This window comes from Chiloscyllium plagiosum, unplaced genomic scaffold (genome assembly GCF_037043375.1).
Source record: "Chiloscyllium plagiosum isolate Xiang-an unplaced genomic scaffold, Cpla_swu_hap1 HiC_scaffold_22, whole genome shotgun sequence".
NCBI lineage: Eukaryota > Metazoa > Chordata > Chondrichthyes > Orectolobiformes > Hemiscylliidae > Chiloscyllium > Chiloscyllium plagiosum.
In genome coordinates, this window is record NW_028270160.1 from 5,610,520 (window position 1) to 5,635,994 (window position 25,475).

Sequence of the window (25,475 nt, forward strand, 5' to 3'; positions counted from 1 at the left end):
CAAGTTGGTCCAACCTCCCTTAATTATTCCAGTCCAGGCAACACCCTGGTAAAACTCTTTTGTATTCTCTCCAAAGCCTCAACATCCTTCCATTAACATGGTAGCTAGAACTGCACACGATGCTCCAAAGGTGACCTAACGAAAGTTTTTAGATAACTGTGAAATGACTGACCAACTTTTATACTCCATGCCCAACTGATGAAGGCAAGCATCTTGTATGCCTTCTTTACTGCCTTATCCACTTGTGTTGCCATTTTCCAGGGAATTATGGACTTTGCACCCGAGGATCCCTCTCTATATCAATGCTTCAAAGGGTCCTGCCATTTCCTCTTGCATTTGATCTTCCAAAATGTATCACCTCACACTTGTCTGGATTCAGCTGCATCTCCCATGTCTCCACCCAACTTTCCAACTGATCTACATCCTATACTATCCTTTGACAATGTTCCGCACTATTCACAACTCCACCAATTTTCATGTCATCTACAAACTTACTAATTAGACCAACTACACTTCCATTCAAATAAATTATATATTACAAACAATAGAGGTCCTTGTAGTGATTTTTGTGGAACACTGCTGGTCACTGACCTCCAGTCAGAAAAACACCACTTCACAAATACTGTGTCTGCTCTGGCCAAGCCAATTTTGAAGCTAACTTAGCAACTCACCATGGATCTTCCATGACTAAATCCTCTGGACCAGCCTACCATGACAGACTTGTCAAATGCCTCCGTAAAGTCTACACAGTCAGACATCACACGACTCCAGGTTATGGTCCCACAGGTTTATTTAAAATCACAAGCTTTGGGAGCACTGCTCCTTCATCAGGTGAAGTCGATATTCTCTGTCCTATTACTTGTTCTGGAAACTTCAATAATCCTTGTTTTAATTCCATGTTCAAATTTAACACCCTGGCTTCAGAACAACCTCACTTTCGAACATCATGTAAAAGTCTGTCATGTGATAGTTATTCATCTCTAAAGGTTACTTTACAATTAGAATATTAATTAGTCTTTTCTTCTTATATATTACAAGATCTGAAATAACCTGGTCTTTTGTTGGATCTTCAACATACTGTCCCAGAAAATCATTCCTAACACTCCGCCATAGCAATAGTGCTCATATAGTTAACTCAGTCTCCTCGCAGATTGAAATCAACCAGGATTATGATATTAGAAATGTTATGTGCTTCTGGAATCTTCTGATTAATACCCTACCCACAAGACAAATGCTGTTTATTGGCCCATAAGGAACTTCCACCAATGTTTATGCCCCTTGCTGTTTCTTTGCTACCCACGAAACAGATTTCACATTTTGTTCTTCCAATCAGAGATCCTCCTTTGGAATGTCCTTATGCAATCCCTACCAAAAGTGCTACACCATCCCTGCATTTGAAGAAGGAAATACTGCCACTAGAGACAATGCAAAAGAGATTCTCTTGGCTCAGTCCTGGGATGAGCAGGTTGACCGATCAAGAAAAGTTAACCAGTTTAGGCCTTTATTCATTTGAGTTCATAGCACTGGCAGGTGATCTTTTAAAACAAACAAAGGGCATTGACAAGGTAGATAATGAGAAGACTTCTCACTAGTGATGGGTGGAATCTCAAACTATTTGACATAGTTACATAATAATGAGACAATTATTGAAATTGGAGACGTGAAGGAATTTCTTCTCTCAAGAAGCTTGACATCATCCAGGACAAAGCAGCCCACTTGATTAGCAACACATCCACAAGCATCCACTTCCTCGACCGCCATCACTCAGTAGCAGCAGTGTGTACTATCTACAAGATGCATCTGCAGAAATTCACCAAAGATCCTCAGACAGCACCTTCCAAACCCACAACCACGTCCATCTTGAAGGACAGGGGAAGCAGATACATGGGAACACCTCCTGCTGAAAGTTCCCCTCCAAGCCACTCACCAACCCGACTTGGAAAACTATCATCGTTCCTTCACTGTCACTGAGTCAAAATCTTGCAATTCCTTCCCTCGGTGAGTCAACTCACAGCACAAGGACTGCAGAAGTTCAAGAAGGCAGCTCACCTCTATCTTCTCAGTGCCCTTTTGTCAGCTGAAGTGGAGGCTGGCAGCACTCTGAAGACTTGTGATTTCAAATAAACCTGTTGGACTATAACCTGGTGTTGTGTGACTTCTGACCAAGTAAACACAAACATCCTGGATTCCCAAGTCAGGCACATGCTGCCTCCAAATCAACCTGGTATGCAGAGACTGGCTTATGAGCAAATGCTAAACAGTTTGGAGTTTAGAAGAGTGAGAGGTGATCCCATTGAATCATATCGGATTGTTAAGGGGCTTACCAAGGTCAATGCTGAGAGGATGTTTCCCCTCCTGGGAGGGTCTGGGACTAGAGGGCACTGTCTCAGAATAAAAGGGCACCAATTTAAAGCTGGGAATGAAAAAGAATTTCTTCCCTCAGAGGGTGAGATTCTTTAGAATTCCTTGCCATAGAGAGCTGTGGAGGCAGAGTCCTTGTGTATATTTAAGGCTAAGAGAGATCAATACTTGACCAGTTGGGGAATTGAGATTCACAGGGAAAAGTCAGGTAAGTGGATTTTGGGAATGTCAGATCAGCTACAATCATATCGAATGGAGGGGTAGGGTTGAAGGACACAACAGCCTGCTCCTGTCTCTATGTCCTATGGTCTTATGGTTAAAGACAGTTTTCCTAAAGCCAAGAATTCAAAATGTGTACTTCACCTCCTGACATCACATTGCCTCTTGCAATTAAATTCTGCCCAAACTAGTGAGTATTGCCCAAAGTCTGCAAAAGCAGAGATAGCCTCCTGTCAGAGATTACCTCAAGGTGAAGGAGTTTGATGGCCCAAACTAGTGAGTATTACAAAGTCCCACGTAATCATATCAGCAGCAATTAAAAAGCTTTTCTCTCAACAAAGGCAACTGGAACCCATGATTCTTTTCCATTCCTGGGCCAAACTAACATTTGGCTCCATTGAGAAAAATAACTGAAATTTCATCTGAGAAGGGGTAAATGTAGGGGAATGGGTCTTGGTGGGTTGTGCTTCGGCGGGTCGGTGTGGACTTGTTGGCTGAAGGGCCTGTTTCCACACTGTAAGCAATCTAATCTAATCTAATCTCCTCTGCTAAACCTCACAGCTTTAGCTGGTTAAATGTAAACAGCATCTCTGCAAACACAGACAGAACGTGAGGACTGCAGATGCTGGAGATCAGAGTCGAGAGTGTGGTGCTGGAAACGCACAGCACAGTTTATGCCTGAAACGTCGATTCTCCTGCTCCTCAGATGCTGCCTGGCCTGCTGTGCTTTTCCAGCACCACAGTCTAGACTCTGCATACACAGCAAATCAGAAGCCTGCTTCTTTCTACTTACCAAGCTTTCCTGGTAAGTATTAAATAGTTATTGGTAATTGAGGACTTGAGCCCGGCTGAGAAAAGGCATTTTGTTAAACTTTTCATCTTGCACCTGGACAATTTGCAAGAGTACCAATGAAGGGCAAACCAACATTTATACCACATGGATGGAGAGTTTTGTTTGGTTGCCAAGTGGACTCTGATTGGTAAAGGCATTACCATGGAGAAATAGTTTATGTATTCTGATGATCTTGTGAGATTCTACAATGATGGGGTTTCCATAATGAGCAACCAGAAAGTTCTTTCTTGTCTACCATTGGTTTCGAAGGCAGCAACATTATCTGTTAATGAAACCTTGTTACAGTAGATGTTTAGCATTATTGACAAAACATAATTTCACTTCGCAACATAGTATTGGAATAAGAGAAACATGTAATCACTGGCAATTATCATTCTAAATGATACTGGCTCGGCTACAGTGTAGGGGTGTTCTTTTTAATATGACAAACCCATCGGGAGCTCTAAACTTCATTCAATTTCACTAAAAAAACATTTATAAAGAATCGGACTTGTCCAGCATTGCCATCAGCTGGGATCATAACACCGATGATTCACAATAACCTAATACCAATTTGACACTAATTTAATCCTGTTCTTTTGCATAGAAAGATGCAAAGTACACTATATACTTAAATCAGACCTTGCCTACACCAAAATACCTCCTTTCTTGTTCCTAATCAGTCACACAATTCCTTTTAATTGTCTTGTCTAAAGGCCTATAAACAGATTATTGGATTTCAATGCATGTTATTTAGCAAAAGAAACGTCCTTCTTCTTCCGATCACGCTCTATTTCACTTGTGAGCCAGGACTGGATGCTGAAAATGGAAAGCATGTTCCAGTTCCCAGAACTATTATCCATCACACTGATGAGCACAAGAAATTCACAAAAGAAAAAGTCTTAAAATGCACCGCATGCCAAGCAAGTGGTGAATGTGGTGAACAATATTACAATAGCAGTGCGGAGAATCTGCTGAAGAAGTCATCTGGTAAATAAGCGATCCCACTGTGACAATCACGATATTTCAAAACTATTATGATTTTAATGGTACTGTATCTCTAAAGCAAAAAGCATGGATGTTAAATGTGTATGTGACTCCAGAGCTTTCGCCTGAGGTGAAAAAACCCACAGGAGGGTTGTAGTGAAAATCTGTCTTCCGTACGCGATGAGCTTTTGGATGTGCGCGTTGGGGGGATGGATATAGGACAAGTCAAAGAACAGAGTTCACTTTGTGCTCCCGAGCAATCAGCATTTTGCATGTATTACTCTGCAGTCATTACCCATAATATGAAAGGCAAGAATAAGAGAGAGTGTGTGCTTGGAATTTTATCCAGATCTACATCTGAATGCTCCTTCTGCGTACTTGTGAAAGTTGATCTTTCTAAGATGATAACGGTACGGTTCCCAGTTACCGAGGCCTGCAAAGACTCTTTAGAACCTGAGCAAATGACAAAGACGGCAATGGGACTTGCCCCCATTTATACTGAAGCGCTGCAGTCAGTGTCAGATCCAATTATGGGAGAATGTGAATGTCATCGACATTGTCGTCCCGATTAGCATTAACCTTTGTGCTTCAGGCAAAATAAAAATGAAGTGCTCCTATCCCATAAAACGAAATATTTTATTTTTGCTAGCATCACAAAGACTCTGCCTATTTATTCAAACCAATGACACATTTTATCATCGTTGTGGATAGAGAGGAAGCTAGTCAGAGGACACAGTGGGATTTAGATCAATTGGAGGCATGGGCAGAAAAATGGCTTTTGGAGTTTAATCCAGACAATGTGAGGTGGTGCATTTTGGAAGGTCAAGTACAGCTGGAAATTATATCGTGAATGGCAGAACTCTTAGGAGTATTGATATGCAGAGGGATCTGGGTGTGCAGGTGCACAGGTCATTAAAGGTGACAGGGCAAGTAGATAAGGGAGTAAAAAAGGCTTAGGGCATGCTTGCTAAAAGACACAACATCAAGGAAGGACTACAAATGCTGGAGATTAGAGTCGAGAATGTGGTGTTGGAAAAGCACAGCCAGTCAGGCAGCATCCAAGGAGCAGTAGAATCAACATTTCTGGCATAAGCCTTTCATCAGGAATCTCGTTGATTCTACTGCTCCTTGGATGCTGCCTGACCTGCTGTACTTTTCCAGCACCACACTCTTGACCCCAATATGAACTATGTAGGTTCAGAACCAGAGATGGCTGGGAACTTTTTTGGTGTTATTCATTCAGGGGATGTGAACATCACATAGGCCATCATTATGTTCATCTCTGGGACACACAACCCCACCACCCCGTGGCTGAACACTTCAACTCCCCATCCCACTCTGCCAAGGACATGCAGGTCCTGGGCCTGCTCCATCACCAAATCCTAGCCACTTGACAACTCAAGGAAGAATGCCTCATCTTCTGCCTTGGACCCTCCACCTACACGGCATCAACATCGACTTCACTAGTTTCCCCCATTCCCCCTTTTAGGCTTCGCTGAATTCTCCACTGGGTGTTAAATGATTGGCATTTGGGATTTGTTTTCCCATTCCAAGCACACATTCCCAGCTTTGTCAGGATGTTGTGAATTCAAATTCAACTCCAGAGGCTTTGAGCACAAAACCTAGGCTGACACCCTGGGGCAGTCCTGAGGGTGTGCTATGCTGTTGAAGGCACAGCTATCAAATAACACAAAGAGGTTCCATTGGCTTCCCCAGGTAGAGGTAAATTATTCTATGGTACTATTACAAAGAGGTACATAGAGAGACCCCACCACCACCCAGAGGTTCTGGCCAATATTTAACTCCCAACAAACAAAAGTAGATTATTTGGTCATGATCATGTTCCTGCTTGTGGGATCTTACTGTGCATGTATTAAATGTCACATTTCTGACAATCTCCATTGGCTGTAAAGAACTTTGGGATCTCCGCAGAACATAAACAAGGCCAGAATGGAAGATAGACACTGGATATTTATATAAATGCAAGCATTTCCTCTGTAGAGTAACAGTAAGCCGGACATGACTGGTTTCCACCCCTGGTGAGTAAAGAAGGGTACACTGAAAATAACCTGCTGACTGCTGAGTTATTATGAATGTTTGAGGTCCTACATTTCCAACCTTCCATCTGTAGGTTCCCTCCCTGCCTGCTTTTCCAAATTCCTTCAACCTGATGAAGCAGAAGCCGTGGAATTCCATCCATAGTCAGCTGGAAGGAATGGGTTATGTGACCTAATTAAACAAGGAAGTAATAATAATTAAGGCAACAACTGCTACATAAAGTAAAGGGTTGGAGCAGGTGATCAGAGGTAGAGGGAATTCAGTGCGGTCTTTAGATATTTTCTGATCTACTTGTTCAGGACATTATGACAGGGCTTGAACTCAGGCCCAACATAGTTCAGAGGTAAGGACACCACCACTGACCCCCACGAAGTGCTGCTTTTAGACTGAGACAAAAACTAGGAACAATTATCACACACTTTTATAATCCTCCTTTCAGTATGGAGGGTACGAGATTTTTGTCTAATACATGACTTTGCAGTCTTCAGAGCAGATTTGACCTGCTCTTTCCCACACAGCACAGTCAATTTTTCGCTTCGGTGAAGGCATTAGACAACCTCCAAGACCTCATCTGAGTAGACACTTTTGAAATCTGAACCATGACATTGAGTAGAAGCTGGCAATTGTAAAATCGAGTGCGTCACAGCTCTGCTTGGGGTTTTGGAGAATCATTGAAGCATTAAAGATTTGGAAGAGTCTGACCATTGCAGACTTTATAGAGATGGTTTTCCTTCATTTAAGAACCTAGAACAAGAGGGGAGTATAACCTTAGGATGGAAGGATGATCATTTAGGAGAAACGTCTTTTCTCATGTTTGTGAAGCATTAGAATTCTCTACCTCAGAGGGATGTGGTAACTCCATCACTGTCTATGTTTAGGCTGAGATAGATACATTTCTGGTCTCTCAGATGTCATGACAATGGATCAGAATCCCCAAGTATGTATTGAACTTATAACTGCAACATGCATTTTTTTAAATAAAAAGGATATACAGCAAAAATCTGATTGTGGATTTAAATTCAGTGACCATCCAAACAGGAATTTGGAATCTGAACATCCGAAGGTGTCAAGCAAACTCTTCAAAGGATCAAAACAAATTGTACTGCGATCTCCTATAGCAACAGTGATAATAAAAAATTAACCATCCCTCTCAGAAAAAAGCTGAGCAGGAATTGATCACCAGAAAACTGACCACCTCTGTCAACCAAATTCCTGTGAATTATGCCCCAAATACAGAAATGGTTCCCTTTCAGAAATATACCAAAGAAGTGGCTATGAACTGCAAACCCTGACGTTTGTCTGTGTGTGCATGGGCTGATGTGCTAGTGTGCAGTGAAGGTCATGGCTTGAGGACAATTATTACATACCTCTGCACTGCAGGTAAAGACTGGCCCTCTCTCACATGCATGCCAAGTGCCAGACTAAACAGTGAAGTTACCGTCAAGAAGGAAAAGGACAAAAGCTAATGCCGTACCTGTAATTTTGAGATCAACTGTCTCATTACTGGTATCATCCAACTTAATATCTGTGATGTTCCCCTAACCACTCTTCATAGAACTCATCAGATGATTTGTTAATATTTTTTAACTGTTGTGTCCTTACTCACACATACATTGCAAATGTGAATTGTGTGTGTCACATTTTATAGAGTTGTAGAGTCATGGAATCATACAGCACAGAAACAGATACTTTGGTTTAACATGCCCATGCTGATCAAGTTTCCCGAACTAAATTAGTCCCCCTTGCCTGCATTTGACCCATATCCCTCTCAATCTTTCCTATCCATGTCCAAATGTCTTTTAAGTGTTGTAACTGTACCTGCATCTACCAATTTCTCTGGCAGTTCATACCACAGTTCAGGCCTCCATTCCTGATTAAGAGTTTTTGCTTGAGACGTCGATTTTCCTGCTCCTCAGATGCTGCCTGACCTGCTGTGCTTTTCCAGCACCACACTAATCCAGACCTTAATTCATGCCACATACAAACCACCCTCTATAGAAAAGGTTACCCCTCAAATGCCTTTTAAATCTTTCTCCTCTCACCTTAAAAATATGTCCACTAGTTTTGAACTCCCCTACTCTAGGGAAAAGACCCTGTTTTTCATCTTATCTATGTCCCTCATGATTTTCTTGTTTAATGGCTAATAAACTCGTTATTTCTGTAACTCAAGAAACCCTGGTTAGTTTGGCTCCTTTTAAATTACAAATTCACTTGCATTAGTAAAAACATATCCACAAGAGTAGCGGTCCCTTTTTAAATGAACCTCAGTGCAACCAACCAAGGAAGAGGGGCTGAATTCAAAATGAGAGCCAGTTAATCCTTCCTCACCTGGTGGCATAATTACTTGAGGGTACCCCATCCAGAATCATAATGAATTGGGGAATCATGCCTGGAGGAGAATGCAGTTGATGCCCAAGATTAGCCATCATTGGCTGTACTGAGCAAGCTCAAGAGACCATATCATCTACTCCCATCCCTTGCATAAAATCACAATCAGTCAAATTGTAGGAACCCGCCCACAAGTTCATTCTAAACTTTGAGATAGGTAAAGAATCACTTATTTAACCACATACATTCTCTATCTCAAAGACAAAGTGAAAACAGTGACCTCATAAACATATGAAAAAATCTCTTTGTTTACACTTTACAATGGCCTGACCTTGTGCAGTAAAAGACATTGGAAGATGTTGGGAGGTAGCCTCAGAAAACCTCAGCGATTATTTCTCGACTTAACATGCCATCTTGCACTGAGTGCAATTGAGTCTGCTATGTCATCAGTTTTCTTACTTTATGTAAGAAAGGGTTTCTACGGGCTTTGCAGCTTGGTCTGGGGAAGTAGGCAAGTTAGCGGGCAGGCAGCCAATGGGCACCTCCAACTCTTCAGCCTCTTGACTTAAAACATAGTTACCACATCTAGCTGTTATATTGTGCATCATACAGTGTCACCCACCATGGCATGAACTTCCATGCTTGTCCCTGTTGGAATGTCCAAGTGAGTGAGATGGGTTGGACTGGACTCCAACTGCTTCTCGTCACTTTTGGCATTTTGCCCATTCAGCCATAGTCATTTGACCCGTGTGGCAGAAGTGGTTCGCGATTGTATTTTCTAACACTATCAAGGGTACAGTCTCGATCATCTGGTCAACTAGCTGCCACCAGTAATGGGATTTCAGAGTCCAAATCATTCCCTGATCCATTGACTGGAGCTTGGCTATGGAGCTGAGAGACAGGAATGTGGTATGATAAGAATGTACAAGTTCAGCTAACCTCGAGTCACCAGGCTGAAACTTCAGCTCATCGCGAGATTCTTTCTGTTGGATTTCCTGTTTTGACAGCAGAAATAGCTGCCAACTTCACCAAAACTGGAGTTTGAATGATCCAAATTCAACTCATTGTAATTTCTCAATGTTAACACATGCTTATTTTCAGCAGAGGTCGCTGGATATCAATAGACACAGGCTGGTCAAACCCATTCCCTCACCTGAAGCAATGAGATCTATTGTAACCTCCTCTTTAGTCACCCCTGCCAAGATCAAAGTCCACTCAGACCAATATCCAAATCAGATCATCCTTCAGCTACTGACTTGGTCACCTCACATCAGGAGGAACCAGAACAGATCTTTCAAGGCTTACATACTGGAGATGGCTGCAAAAATCTGTCAGTTCTGAAAAATTCATAGGAGACAGTGAGGTCTGCAGATGCTGGAGATCAGAGTTGAGATTGTGGTGCTGGAAAAGCCCAGCAGGTCAGGCAGTATCCGAGGAGCAGGAAAGTCAATGTTTCGGGCCGGAGCCCTTCATCAGGAATGGTGCTGCTGATGGTGAGCATGACTTCAAAATGACACCATGATGAACATTCCTGATGAAGGGCTCTGACCCGAAATGTCGCTTTTCCTGCTCCTTTGATGCTGCCTGACCTGCTGTGCTTTTCCAGCACCACACTCTCAATAACTGAAAATTTAATACCAAACTCAAAATGTTCACTCTGTTTTTCTCTCTTTACAGATGTTGCCAGAGCCCCTGAAATTCACTGTTTTAGGCTTGAGGATGAGATGGAGTTATGATAAGAGCACATGGCTTTGTCTGTTTACCCATGTACTTAATTTTCGCCCAAGGTATGTCTGTAGTATAAGATATTTCTAGTGTATTGTCTCTTGTCTTCTTCATATTTCGTCGCTTTTCAGATTTGTAATTACCCCTTATACCACCCCCCACCCCCCAGCAAATCAAAGAAAGTAAATTTGTTGTTGCTTAGAGTGGAACAAAAATCATGTCAACTTCTTTTTATCAGCATAGAAACAGGCCACTCAGCCCATCAAGTCTATGTTCCACAGAAACCTCCTCATATGTCCATGCTATTCAGCTCCAGCACAGCACTTGTGGCAATTTCCTTATTTTAACCATGGGTGATAAAAGTTTCATTTAAAACAACTGGAAGAAAGAGTAAACTTCAACAAAGGATCATAAGCAGTAGAGAGTCACAGTAAACCTTTATGCCACTGAATTTTACTTCAGCATAACTTTTACTGGGCCTAATAAACCTAACACAATATTATTCCTAAAATGCATGGAAATGATGAAATGTGCTGCAGATTATTACATAGAGATTCTCCAAATAGCTACAATACACTAAGCAAACTATGTATTGTATGCAAAGAGTTAAATGGCTCTATCTCCCTTTAAAATATGTCTCACTTCATCCATCTTAGTGACTGTAAGAAATGTACATCAATACAGAACAGCAATCAAAATGCAGATGAATCCTAAGCAAGCTAATGATTAAATATAATAAATACATGCCCATGCACACCTTCTTGGGAAATTAAGCAAGTATTTTACATTGAAAAGAATTCAGAAACCACATTTCTCCCCCACATCTCCCAAGCTGAGACAGTACAGTAGTTGTGTTGCCGACAGAATGCAATGTTCTCAACTCCTACAACCATCATACACCCCCACCCGTTCTTTGAGTAAATTTCAACTTAACAGTAACAATGCTCTTTGCAGAACTCCAAGGCAAAATTAGACGGATGGAAAGAAAAGGAAAGATCAAATTACTCTTCTAGTAATTCATACTGAGCTACAAAATCACAGCTTTCCATTTCTTACAGGCACTTTCCAACACGAACAAAGAAAAATAAACATTGTTTGGAGAACAATTGAGATGCCTAGATCAATAAGATTTGTACTAACTATTTATTGTGGTGCATATAAAAATAGATGCACTCATAGATTCAGTAACTCGCACATATTTGTTAAATTTATCAACTATTTAAATGTGTTTAGTGCCTCCCTAGAATCTTCAATTGTTCAGTGTTTGATTATTTTATCTGTTAACATTTCCTTCTTCTGTGTGCTGCTGGTCAAGCCTGAGTCTGGTTGCTGAAAAACATAAACAAAACTGAAAGCAAACAGCTGGAAGCCTGTGACTGCAGATATTTTAAAAGTACTGTAAATAAAGCTCCTGTTCAAACATAGAAACTGGAATGTCATCTTTATACATCTCAGAGGCATAAAGTGCAATATTCCCACTTCACTTCAGTTTTATTCTATTTATTGGCTCACTTCTTGACAGGTCCTGGAGTGTGCATTATCCATCAGCTAAAAGAATAACAGTGTTGCCTCGTTCCTCCATTCTGTGATTCGGTTGTATTTCCCTTTCTATCCAGCATTGATTTTAGGGATCAGCCATGACACTTTCCACAGAAACTGGACAGCATGGGCTGGAGATGCACTAGAGACTTAAGTACACTATCTAAGCTCTCTGACAGTGCAGTACTGAGGAAACATTGCACTGCTAGACAGGATGGCTTCTTATGAGATATTAAGCAAATTTACTGCCCACTTTTTCAAGCAGGTGTAAAAGATCCTATGGCACCAGATTGAAGTAGTTGGAGTGGGTTGTCCCACCATCATGGTCAATAATTATCGTTCAGCCATAACCAACTATCCAGTCATTCTCCTCATTACTGATTCTGGGCAAATTGGCCAACACAATTTTCTATCCTGCAATTAAGCACACTAGATATATTTCATTGAGAACTTCTTGGATACCAAGAAAGGTGATAGATAAACACAAGGACTTTCTCATTCCTAACCTTGTTGTAGTCCAACATATATCATTGCAATATGCAGCCAGTCTTCCTCTTGAGAGGAATTGGAAGGACATTAGTGGCTGAGATGGGTGTGAGTGGGACAGGCATTATTCCACATGCTTCAGTTCACCACATCATCTGATGACTGCACAACATGTAGTGCTGATACTTTCACCATTACAGGAGAGGGAGTGTACTGTACCTAAACAACAATATTAAAGCAACAGCATCCTCCTGAGGTACTCAGCTTCACAGATGCCAGGCTTCAGCAAGTTTCATTTATTCTACTCAATATGTAAAAAAGCAGCTGCAGGCACTGGGGGCAACATAAGACAACATTACCACTGCAACACTGACAACTTGTGCTCTAGAAACAACTGCCCCCGAAGCCATGCTGTTCCAGTACAGGACAACATTGGAATCTACCTTACAATGTGCAAAACACTGCTCAGGAATGCCCTGCACACAACAAACATAACCTCCCCAATTATTGGCCCATCCAGTCTGAAAGGCAGCCCTTTACATTCAGGCAGCATTTGACTGAGTGTGGCATCAAGGAGCCCCAGTAAAAATAACATCAGTGAGCATTTATTGGAAAGTTTTCCCCTTCATGAAAGAAGGTGGGATATTGGAGACCAATTATCTCAGTTGCAGGACTGCTGGAGATGCTTCTCAGAGTAATGGCCTAATCACAGCCAGCCCATGCTATTTCAATACCATCCATCCAGAAGAAGGAATGTTTACTGATGATTGCACCATTCACAACTCCTCAGGTAAAGATGCTGTTTGCGTCCATTTGCAGCAAGATCTGCACAACACTGAGAGTTAAAGGGCAAATAGCATTTGTGACACTCAAACACCAGACAATGACCATTTACAAAGAGAATCTAACAATTTCTCCTTGTCATTCAATGGAATTGCCAATACTGAATCTCACCATAACTGGATCTAGCATATAAATACTGTGGCAGTAAGAACTGGTCAGAGGCTGAGAATTTTGTGGTAAGCAACTCATCTCATGACTGTGCAAATTCTGTCTACCCGCTGCAAGGCACAAGCCAGGAGGTGAGATGGAATACTGTCAGCTGTCTAAATGAGTACAACTCCAATACGAGAAGTTTATACCATATAGAATAAAGCAATCCACTTGATCAGCAACACATCCACAACCAACTCAATGGGAACTATGTGCAGCATCGACAAGATGCATCTCAACAAATTGTCAAACCTCCTTCGACAACAAATTCCAAACCACAAACTCCACAACCCAGGGTAAGGACAATAGGCTTGTGGGAAACCACCATCTGCAAGTTCCTCTCTGACCCACACACTACCCTGACTTGGAACCACTCCTTCACTGTCTCTGGACCAAAATCCTGAAACTCTCGCACAAACAGCTCTGTGGGTGTCCTTTACCAGATGGACTACAACAGTGAAAGGAAAGTAACTCATCACCACCTTTTCAAGGTCATTAGATATGGCTAACAATGCTGGCCTTGTCAGCATCACCAAGCGAATAAAGAATAAAATTTTTATTTTATATAAGAATCTATTGTCTTATGTTGCACCCTGTGCCTGCAGCTGCTTTTTTACATATTGAGTAGAATAAATGAAACTTGCTGAAGCCTGGCATCTGTGAAGCCGAGTACCTCAGGAGGATGCTGTGGCTTTAATATTGTTGTTTAGGTACAGTACACTCCCTCTCCTGTAATAGAACATAGAACATAGAACACAGAACAGGCCCTTCAGCCCACGATGTTGTGCTGACCATTGATCCTCATGTAAGATAAACCTAATGTACGAACTCTCAAATTTCTGTGACCATACGCATGTCCAGTAGTCTCTTAAATATCCCCAATGACCTCGCTTCCACAACTGCTGCTGGCAACGCATTCCATGTTCTCACAACTCTCTGCGTAAAGAACCTGCCTCTGATATCCCCTCTATACTTTCCGCCAAACAGCTTAAAACTATGACCCCTCATGTTAATAATTTCTGCCCTGGGAAAAAGTCTCTGGCTATCAACTCTATCTATGCCTCTCATTAACTTGTACACCTCAATTAGGTCCCCTCTCTTCCTTCTTTTTTCCAATGTAAAAAGTCCGAGCTCAGTCAACCTCTCTTCGTCACATAAGCCCTCCAGTCCAGGCAGCATCCTGGTAAACCTCCTCTGAACCCTCTCCAAAGCATCCACATCTTTCCTATAATAGGGCGACCAGAACTGGACGCAGTATTCCAAGTGCGGTCTAACCAAGTTTTATAGAGCTGCAACAAGATCTCACGGCTCTTAAACTCAATCCCCCTGTTAATGAAAGACAAAACACCATATGCTTTCTTAACAACCCTGTCCACTTGGGTGGCAATTTTAAGGGATCTATGTACCTGCACACCAAGATCCCTCTGTTCCTCCACACTGCCAAGAATCCTGTCTTTAATCCTGTACTCAACTTTCAAGTTTGACATTCCAAAATGCATCACTTTGCATTTATCCAGGTTGAACTCCATCTGCCACCTCTCAGCCCACCTCTGCATCCTGTCAGTGTCCCGCTGTAGCCTACAACAGTCCTCTATACAGTCAATAACACCTCCCACCTTTGTGTCTTCTGCAATCCTTCAATCTCCTCATCCAAGTCATTAATAAAAATTACAAAGAGTAGAGGCCCAAGAACAGAGCCCTGTGGAACACCACTCACCACTGACTTCCAGGCAGAATACTTTTCTTCCACTACCACTTGCTGTCTTCTGTCGACCAGCCAATTCTGTATCCAGACAGCTAAATTTCCCTGTATCCCATTCCTCCTGACCTTCTGAATGAGCCTAACATGGGGGTAATGGTGAAAGTATCAGCACTACATGTTGTGCAGTCATCAGTTGTTTCACATTGACTAGCTCAAGGAACAGTCAACTTATAAAATAATGAAAGGGGAAGGTTGATAGTCTACTGGGTGTTGTGCCTCAAGAGACACAAAAAAATGCAGATTGGTTTGGATGTGATCACTGCTCAGGTAAATGTTGCACAGTGAGAACTGCTGGCTCATATCCAACATTGAAACAATTTATAGCCCAGATACCTGAAGGCAGGTCACTATGAACACTACGTGGTTTGCGTCTACAGTAACATCAGGTAATTAGCAATCCCAATTCTGTCTTAAGATCATAACAAACAGGTCCAAATCTGAGAAGCATCACATTTTCCTCTGGCATGAAGAGAAATTCTCCAACATCTCCTCTTTGCATCTCTATCTTCCTGGTGATGCCTTATTCTGTGATAGGGTCTCACAAATGCTTCCTAGAACTCAACTAAATTGGTATCTTAATCTATTTGACAACAGATAGAATGGTTATTTCACTGCAGGAAAAGTGATAGGCCATTCTGTCTGTAATCAAATCCATTCCAAAATCATTTTGCTCTACCCATTGATGAAACAAGGCAAGATTTCATGGAATAAACTAAGAGCAGAAATCAACAAGAGGATATAAAAGGAGAGAGCGCTTTGATTCAACTGGGGATTGGTCTTTATTTATTGCAGTAAATATATTGACGTTGCAAATGGAAATAGAATTCCATCTATTTCTAACTGAACCAGTGAAAAGTTTCCTTCCTGAAGGAAAATAAAACAGTAAAATTTTAACCAAACCAATGATGGCCCTTCCAACAGTATGAACTGGCTGTCTTTGACAAATTACTTCTCACTCCCTGTAGTGTGCAGTTTGCATCAACAGATAGCATAGCAAAAGAATGTTCATGCTTGACTACAATTGACAATATAGTAATTACGCGAATTGCATTTATCTACACTTGTCTACTGACAAATTCCTCTGCTGGTGTTTCAACTAATGTTTCAATGACATAATATCATTACTTACTTTGAAAATGTACAACAAGCCCCAGCATTAATGGATGAGATAGGCATTTATTCCAGAGTTTTTGCACACCAGGGATTGGAGGCTATTGCTAAACCCAAGTTCTTAAATCAAGGAAAATCAAGTCTTGCTAATCACTGCATGAGATGAGTACAGGCACATAGGTTCCCTTTTACTGTCAACAGTTTTTCTTTCTACTGTAAGATCCTACAGCTGCAGCTTTGAAGCAGAGTAATGAGACCAGGCATCATCTTTAAAGATACCTGGAATATATTACAACAGTGCTCAATTCATGTCAGATGTTGGTGGTTGATTTAAATACACGCTAGTCTCACCAAACGGCACAAGTGAAACACTACAACCGTCCATATATTTGTGCATGAATAACAAACCTTTACAAACGTTCAAATTATCATTGCTTTCACAAAGAACATTATGCAACTTTCATCGTGTGCAAGTTGGTAATGAATTTCTGATGAAAATATCATTAACCTGAAAGGTTGTTAACTCCATTTGTCTCTTAGTTTTTGTTTTCAGAAGTTGGAAATGCTACTTGTCAACTATATTAAAAAGAGTGGAACGGTGATAATTAACTCTGGGGCTGATTTGGGAGGGGGAGGGTGGTGTCAGTACTGAGGAAGTGATCGAAGCAGTAGATAAAGTGATTGAAAATGCTCAAATTCTGCCTGTTTAACAGCACTGAGGGTATGTGTACACCTCCTAGGACTGGTTCAAAAAGATCAGCACCATTCAGGACAGGCCAGCCCACTGGACTGGCACCCTACTCACTGGACTGACACCCTACCCATCACCTTGCACTTTTGCTCCCTCCGTCACTACCACTCAATGGCAGCAGTGTATACCATTCAGATGGTGCCATGCAGAAATTCACCAAGCCTCCTTCAAAAGCACATTCTGAATCCAATACTTCTAATGTTCAGAAGGACATGGCAACAAATGCTTGAGGAAAAACATCACCATCTGCAGGTCCACACCCCTGAGGCCACACACCATCCTGACTTTGAATGATGGGGCCATTCCATAGGAACAGGAGTAGGCCATTCAGCCCCTTGAGGAGATAGTGAGGGCTGCAGTTGCTAGGGAGTCAGAGTTGATAAAGTGTGGCCCTGGAAAAGGCACAGCACATCAAGCAGCATCTAAGGAGCAGGAGAGTCGACGTTTCGGGCATAACCCTTGTGTACTCTGTTGCTCCTCAGATGCTGCCTGACCTGCTGTGCCTTTTTCCACTTGCCATTGGCCCATATCCCTTCATATCTTTGCTGAACAAAAATTAAGACTTAAGATTAACAACTGATCCACTGCCGATTGGGGAAAGAGTTCCAAACCTTTCTCACCCTTTGTGTGTAGAAGTGCTTCCTCACATTTCTCCTGGACGGTTTGACCCTGGCATTGTGTGAGCGATAGTTGGTCAAATGATGATTCCCCTCCATCTCAGTTAAGGCAATTAAGGATTTCTAATAAACACTGAGCCAGCCACAGACACCCACATCCCATAAATGATATCTGTTTTTAAAAAGTGATTGCCTCAATTATTTAATTTTCTACAATGTTGAGGAGAGTATCGATATCTCTTCCTATCCCTCTTCAGAGAACCTGGGAGGAACAGACCGACTGAGGGTCACAAAACAGCGACAGTAAAATAAATGTACTGCTCCAAGGGGGTGCATTTTGATGTATACAACCATCAATCATAAGTTTTACTGGTATTGTTTCTTCTGGTCATTTGTAATGGTCTGCATCGATTTACAGGTGACCAGTTATTGCCAATTTGCCAACAAATACATCCGGAGACTTAATCCGTATCTGTCCAGCAGCCTTTTTAAAAGAGACATTCACGGTATCTGTGTATTTTCATTTCAGTTGAACTGTACAGCTCCGGGGCGGGGGGACTTTAAAATTCAGCAAAATTGTGAGCTCTTGCGTGTGTCTGGCGTTGGGGGAGAAATGCGTGGCTTAAGAAAATGATACATGTGTCAACTGTACATCACAGCCCCGCGCCTATCACCAAAACACACATCCACTGCCATTAAAAACACATCAAATTTCGGGATCAGACGGTGCGAGCTGCAGCGCTCTCTCTGGCTGAACTTGTCTGGGGGTGAAAAGCCGCTGGGTTCTGTTGGATTAAAATCACCCTGTTCCCTCTGCAGGGTTACAGAGCCTCTCCCTCGCTCAACCATCTCACACAGACAGCATGCAGCCCGCTGTAAGAGCCCGCTGCACTGGGGGAAAGGGTCGGGGGAATGGGGCAATGTTAAAGCAGTTAAACCACCTGTTCTCAGTAAGCCATAATGTGGAGGTGCTGGTGTTGGACTGGGCTGGACAAAGTCAGGAGTCACATGACACCCAGGCTATAGTCAACAGGTTTATTTGAAAAGTGCTTTAATTCTATAATTTTCTACAGCGTTTAAGAGAGTACTGATACCACTCCCTATCCCTCTTCAGAGAACCTGGTAAGAAGTCACTGACTGAGGGTCACAAAACAGTGACAGTAAATACTGAACTGCTCAATGGGAGTGCGTTTTGAAGTCTACAAAACATAAGTATACACAACTTTCAAATAAACCCATTGGACTATAACCTGGTGTCGTGTGACTTCTGACTCACTAACTTTGGTCGCTGCTCCGTGAGTGAATAGCAGAAGCGGGTGTTTGTGTGTGTTTAATATTTTCAACGAGGCGGGAGAACAGCAGGTAACAGAATAAACCCACATTCCATCTCGTTGGCCAATCCCTGCTAAGCGTGAGCCCAAAGTTATCCCTTTCGGTCAATCCTAATACAGGAACCATTCCTGGGAATCTCGTTAACCCTATCTCTCTCTGTACAGACTCGTCCCTGACATTTAAAGTGTTGAGCCGTTCGGACAAGCCGCCGCATTTTTAAGTACAGGGGTTAGTAAGCGGTGATATGGCCTGATGATGGGTCTACCTAACCAGCAGCACTGGGATATCACTCTCAGTGAGAGAGACCGGGAACCCCCAGGGTTCTCCGGGACTCTGGGTTTTGCTCGGGTACAGTGAGGGGCTCCAGACCACCCTTTATCTCAGGTCACTCCAGGCCTGTACCCGAGAGAATGGAAACGTGCAATTCTGCGGCCGGTCCACCTCCCGGTTTTCACTGCTCTCTGAAACCTGCCTCTTCATCTGAGAATAGCGGGCAGACCGCAAAACTCATTCATTCGACTCAGCTCAGGATCAGTGCAGTGCATTCATCCGCCTGGCTCGTCCCCGTTTCCACCTGGCCCTTCCAGGTGGGGGGAGAGGTGAGGTGCTGGGATACTGGGGAGGCAGGAAAGGGAGCAGAAAGAATTATGGAATCCCCACAATCCGGAAACAGGCCCTTCGGCCCAACAAGTCCACACCAACCCGCTGAAGAATAAGCCACACACACACACCCCGCTAACTAATGCACCTAGCTTCAATCTCCCTGATCACGATGGGCACCCTGCACATCTTTGGACTGTGGGAGGCAGACACGGGGAGAATGTGCAAACTCCACACAGTCACCCGATCGAACCTGTGACCCTGGCGCTGTGAGGCAGCAGTGCTAACCACTGAGCCACCGTGCCGGCCTGAGCTCCCATTAATCCCCCTCCCCCCTCACTCCCTGCCCAAATATTCGGAATAACGGGGAGTAAATACCCGATGTAAACCAACAAAAACATATTAAAACATTCCCGGCTGAACCTCACCCAGTGTTAAATGTTTGGCTCTCAGTCCAAGATATAAATAACAGTGACACGTCTTTCCAGTGGGTTAGAAAAGAGTTGAATGACCTTATAGAACTCGCCTGCAGCACACAGAGGGGTTACCCTGGAGGAGACAAAAGGAGGGAGTGTTGCTGCAGCTTCCCAGACCAAGCTGGGGCTGGTGACTTGGGAAAGGACAATAGCGACATTATTATCCAACTTGGCCCAGGCTCAAGGAGCCAAGGGACAGTGAACTGCTCATTGGTGAGCTGGAGCGGAGTTGGCCCCAGAGGGAATTGGCAGTTGCCATCCCTGCTCTCCTCCGACTGGTTAGCTTACCGAGTGTAAAAGTTAGCGTTCAGGACGCAACTTCTACACTTAACAAGCAGCGTGAATCCTACAGCTCTGTAACTCAAGGGGAAGGGGGGGGGGGGGGGGGAGTGTAAAACTTCAGAGAAGGGACAGTGAGAGAGAGACAGAGAGAGATTGGTGGAAAGGACGCCTGGCATTTAATGCTGGGAAGTGGGACATGATTGGTTCAGTTGTGAAGAACTCAAAATGACAATGTACAGGTCCAGTTCTAAAGTGAGTACAGGAGCAGAAGGGTGGTTGTATATAACCCGCCTTGCTCCCCTCACTCACCTGGGAGCACAGGTAGTGAAATCTAGAACAGAACAGCACAGTACAGGCCCTTCGGCCCTCGATGTTGCGCCGGCCTGTGGAACCAATCTGAAGCCAATTTAACCCTCACTATTCCATTCCATTAACATCCATATGTTTGTCCTATGAGATGCCCACGGGCTGCATTCACCGAGGAACAGGGAATTGCAGTAAGGAAGTCATGCCCAACTTACACTCTCACATGAGAGTAGTGTGTCCAGTTCCGGACACCACTTTCTGAAGGGCTGTGGACAGACAGGATGGTGACCTCAGGGCTGCGCAAGTTCAGTTGCTCTGAGTACACAAGCTGGGGTTGCTGTTCGGGACCAGGTTTGACCGAGGGTGATCAACATGAGGGATCGGGACGGTGTAGTTGCAGAGAAACTGTTTCCATTGGCTGACGGATCCAGCAGAAACCTGGTCCATCCAGCGGGGACCCTGCTGCATACAGGGGCTCTGGGGTTACCGAGTATCTCCGTCATGTACACAGGGCCAGTTGGGGAGGCTTTTTTAAGGGAATCAGATCATTTTCTACAACGGGAGGAACACGGGGCTCAGGGGCCAGAGCAAGGAGACGGAGACGAATTCAGAGTCAGAACCGGATGACACTCTGCTGTGACTGTTCCTAGAATCCTCTAATGTGGAGGGGGCCCTTACAAAGGCAATCTCTCAGTGTCACCTCCTTTAGAAAGGGAGGGGATGGAGGGTTGCTGCTAGCTGATAAACACCGGAATCTCTGTCCCCGTTTGGAAACCAGGGCACGGGGGCCCGCGTGGAATATTCTGGGGAGGTAGCCCCCAAACGGCGTTTAACATTCCGAACCCCAGCCCGTGTGTGCCTCTGTGTGTGTGTGTGTGTGTGTGACCTTGTGTGTGTCAGTGCCTGTGTCTCTGAGTCTGAGTGAGTCTGCATGTGAGTCTGAGTCTGTGTGTCTCTGTGCCTCTCTGTGAGTCTGTGTGTCTCTGTGAGTCTGTGAGTCTGTGTGTCTCTTTGTGTCTCTGTGAGTCTGTGTGAGTCTGAGTGAGTATGTGCGAGTATGTGTGTCTCTGTGAGTGTGTCAGTGTCTGTGTGTCTCTGAGTGTGAGTCTGAGTCTGTGAGTCTGTATGTCTCTGTGTGTCTGTGTGAGTCTGAGTGGGTCTCTGTGTGTGTGTGTCTCTGGGAGTGTGTGTGTGCGTGTGTCTCTGGGAGTGAGTCTGTGTGTATGTCTGTGTGTGTGAGTGAGTGACAGACAGGATCCTGGTCACTGCTGATGGGGGCAACATGAAAGCGCGTGTTTCCAAACAAACCTTCCCACCTCCCCGGTGGAGAGAGGGTCCCGTTGAATGAAGAGAGACCGCCGGAATTGAGGGACACCTTATCCATCACATCCCTTCATTGTTTCCCTCGGCCGCGTTCGCCACGCTTAACCCAGAGTGACAGTCTCTCTCTCTCTCACACACACACACGCACAGAACAAGTGAATTGCCGGCGGAGTGCACACGGTAAGGACAGGCTGGAGTTGTCACATTCTCAGCACAGAGTTTGGGGAGATACTGTACCATTCCAGCCGACCGCTCACAGTCGCCACAGAGACGAGCCGCAGACACTCACATCCCAGACAGTTCACAAAGCTGCTTCCCCACATTTCCCCGGGATATTGCCGATAGTTTCCCTCAGGAAGAGCTCGTCCCAATCCCTTTCCCAAACCTGCCCGCACTGTCCCCGTCCAAACTCGGGGTAACAGTTCCCGGCTGAGTGTGAACCCTGGAAGTCGCTGTGTTCCTGTCCGCGGGACCCCCCTGTGTCCCAGGGGGGTTTTATTTTACTTACACTGCTGTTTTGTCCGGACCAGTGGACCATCGCTTGGTTGTGAGCCGAGTCCCCGCTCAGTGCGAACGTGGTGCTGGTCAGCTTCAGCGGCCGGGAGTCACCTAGACCTCCGCCTCCTGCTCTGCCCGCTCCTGGGGCCGGGGACAAATCCAGGGCTGGGGCCAAGCTGCAGCTCAGAGCCGCCACCAGGCTCCAGGGTAATATCCAGGGTGGTCCCGAGCAACCCCGGGACGGGGTTAAACTGGTCCTCATCTTCCAAGCCCCACCTCTCCCGGAGACAGCAGGAGCTGGGGAGACACTGAGGGACACTCTGCCCCCTTGTCTCGGGGTCTCCCTCTGTGTCTGTGTCTGTGTCTGTGTGTGTGTGTGTGTCCCTGTCTGGGTGTCTGTGCTGGATGGGAACACACACACTCTCACTCTCTCCGCTCACCAGCCGGGCTTTGAGGAACAGCGCGCCAATGGGAGAGCAGGGATTGGCCTGGGGTGGGAGGGGGAGGGAGGAGGCAGGGAGCGTGTTGCGGCCACTCGGCCCGGGGGGGCGGGTTAGCAGGAGGCGGAGCAATGCTGGGAAGGGGGCACACGAGGGGATGGAGATGGAATGGGGAGGGGAAAGGGAAGGGGATATAGATGGGGAGGGGGATGCAGGGGGGAGTGGGGTGCATATGGGAAGGGGATAGAGATGGGGAGGGGATGGAGATGGGGAGGGGGATATAGATGGGGAGGGGATGGAAATGGGGAGGAGATAGAGGTGGGGAGGGGGAATGGAGATAGGGAGGGGATGGAGATGGGGAGGGGAATTGAGATGGAAGGGGGATAGAGATGGGGAGGGGGATAGAGATGGGGGAGGGGATGGAGATGGGGAGGGGATGGGGAGGGGGATGGAGATGGGGAGGGGATGGAGATGGGGAGGGGATGGGAAGGGGGATGGAGATGGGGAGGGGATGGAGATGGGGAAGTGATGTAGATGGGGAGGGGGATGGTGATGGGGAGGAGATGTAGATGGGGGGAGAGAGATGGGGAAGGGGATGGAGATGGGGACGGGGTTGGAGATGTGGAGGGGATGGAGATGAGGAGGGTGATGGAGATGGGGAGGGGGTTGAGATGGGGAGGGGATAGAGATGGCGAGGGGATGGAGATGGGGACGGGGATGAAGATGGGGAGGGGGATGTAGATGGGGAGGGGATGGAGATGGGGAAGGTGATGGAGATAGGGAGGAGATGGAGATGGGGAGGGGGATGAGAAGGGGAGGGGATGGAGATGGAGACGGGCATGTAGATGGGGAGGGGGATGTAGATGGGGAAGGTATGGAGATGGGGAGTGGATCTAGATGGTGAGGGGATGGAGATGGGGAGGGTATGGAGATGGGGAGGGGATGGAGATGGGGAGGGGATGGAGATGGGGATGGGGATGGAGATGGGGAGGGGGATGGGGAGGGGATGGAGATGGGGAGGGGGATGTAGATGGGAAGGGGATGGAGATGGGGAGGGGATCTAGATGGCGAAGGGATGGAGATGGGGTGGGGATGGAGATAGGGAGGGTACGGAGATGGGGAGGGGATGGAGATTGGTAGGGGGATGGAGATGGGGAGGGAGATGGAGATGGGGAGGGGATGGAGATGGGGAGGGGATGGAGATGGGGAGGGGGATGGAGATGGGGAGGGGCATGGAGATGGGGTGGGGGATGTAGATGGGGAGGGGATGGAGATGGGGTGGGGATGGAGATGGGGAGGGGGATGGAGATGGGGAGGGATGGAGATGGGGAGTGGGATGGAGATGGGGAGGGGATGGAGATTGGGAGGGGGAAGGAGATGGGGAGGGGGATGGAGATGGGGTGGGGGATGGAGATGGGGATGGGGATGGAGATGGGGAGGGGGATGTAGATGGGGAGGGGATGGAAATGGGGAGGAGATGGAAATGGCGAGGGGATGGAGATGGGGCGGTGGTGGAGATAGGGAAAGTATGGAGATAGGGAGGGGGATGGGGAGACGGGGAGGGGATGGAAATGGGGAGGGGGATGGAGATGGGGAGGGGATGAAGATAGGGAGGGGGATGGAATGGAGAGGGGATGGAGATGGGGTGGAGGATGCAGATGGGGAGGAAGATGGAGATGGGAAGGGAATGACGACGGGGAGGGGATGGAGATGGGCAGGGGATGGAGATGGGTAGGGGATGGAGATGGGGAGGGGATGGAGATGGAGAGGGGATGGAGATGGTGAGGGGGATGGAGATGGGGAGGGCGATGGAGATGGGGAGGGGATGGAGATGGGGTGGGGATGTAGATGGGGAGGAGGACCGAGATGGGGAGGGAATGGAGTTGGGGAGTGGATGGAGATGGAGAGGGGATGGAGATGGGGAGGGGGATGGAGATGGGGAGGTGATAGAGAGGGGGAAGGGGGTGAAGATGGGGAGGGGGATATAGATGGGGAGGTGGAAGGAGAGGGGGAGTGAGGTGCAGATGGGATGGGGATAGAGATGGGGAGGGGGATGGAGATGGAGAGGGGATGGAGATTGGGAGGGGGATATAGATGGGGAGGGGGATGTAGATGGGGAGGGGGATATAGATGGGGAGGGGATGTAGATGGGGAGGGGATGGAGATGGGGTGGGGATGGAAATGGGGAGGAGATCGAGGGGGGAGGGGGATGGAGATGGGGAGGGGATGGAGATGGGGAGGGGACGGAGATGGAAGGGGGATAGAGATGGGGAGGGTGATAGAGATGGGGAGGGGGTTAGAGATGGGGAGAGGTATGGAGATGGGGAGGGGATGGAGATGGGGAGGGTGATGGAGATGGGGAGGGGAGGGAGGTGGGGAGGGGTGCATAGATGGGGAGGGGGATGGAGATGGGGAGGGGATAGAGATGCGGAGGGGGATGGAGATGGGGA

At 45.8% G+C, this 25,475-nt stretch overlaps 1 protein-coding gene across 1 annotated transcript in view; it reads right to left on the reverse strand.

Moving 5' to 3' along the window:
- The window catches only part of LOC122561354 (VPS10 domain-containing receptor SorCS1-like), a 1,223,550-nt gene extending 1,200,572 nt beyond the window's left edge, over positions 1-22,978 (reverse strand). The window contains exon 1 of the mRNA XM_043713087.2: positions 22,596-22,978. Within this exon, the coding sequence (XP_043569022.2) occupies positions 22,596-22,847 (252 nt within the window). The 5' untranslated portion in view covers positions 22,848-22,978. The remainder of the gene's footprint in view (positions 1-22,595) is intronic.
- Positions 22,979-25,475: the final 2,497 nt, after the last annotated feature.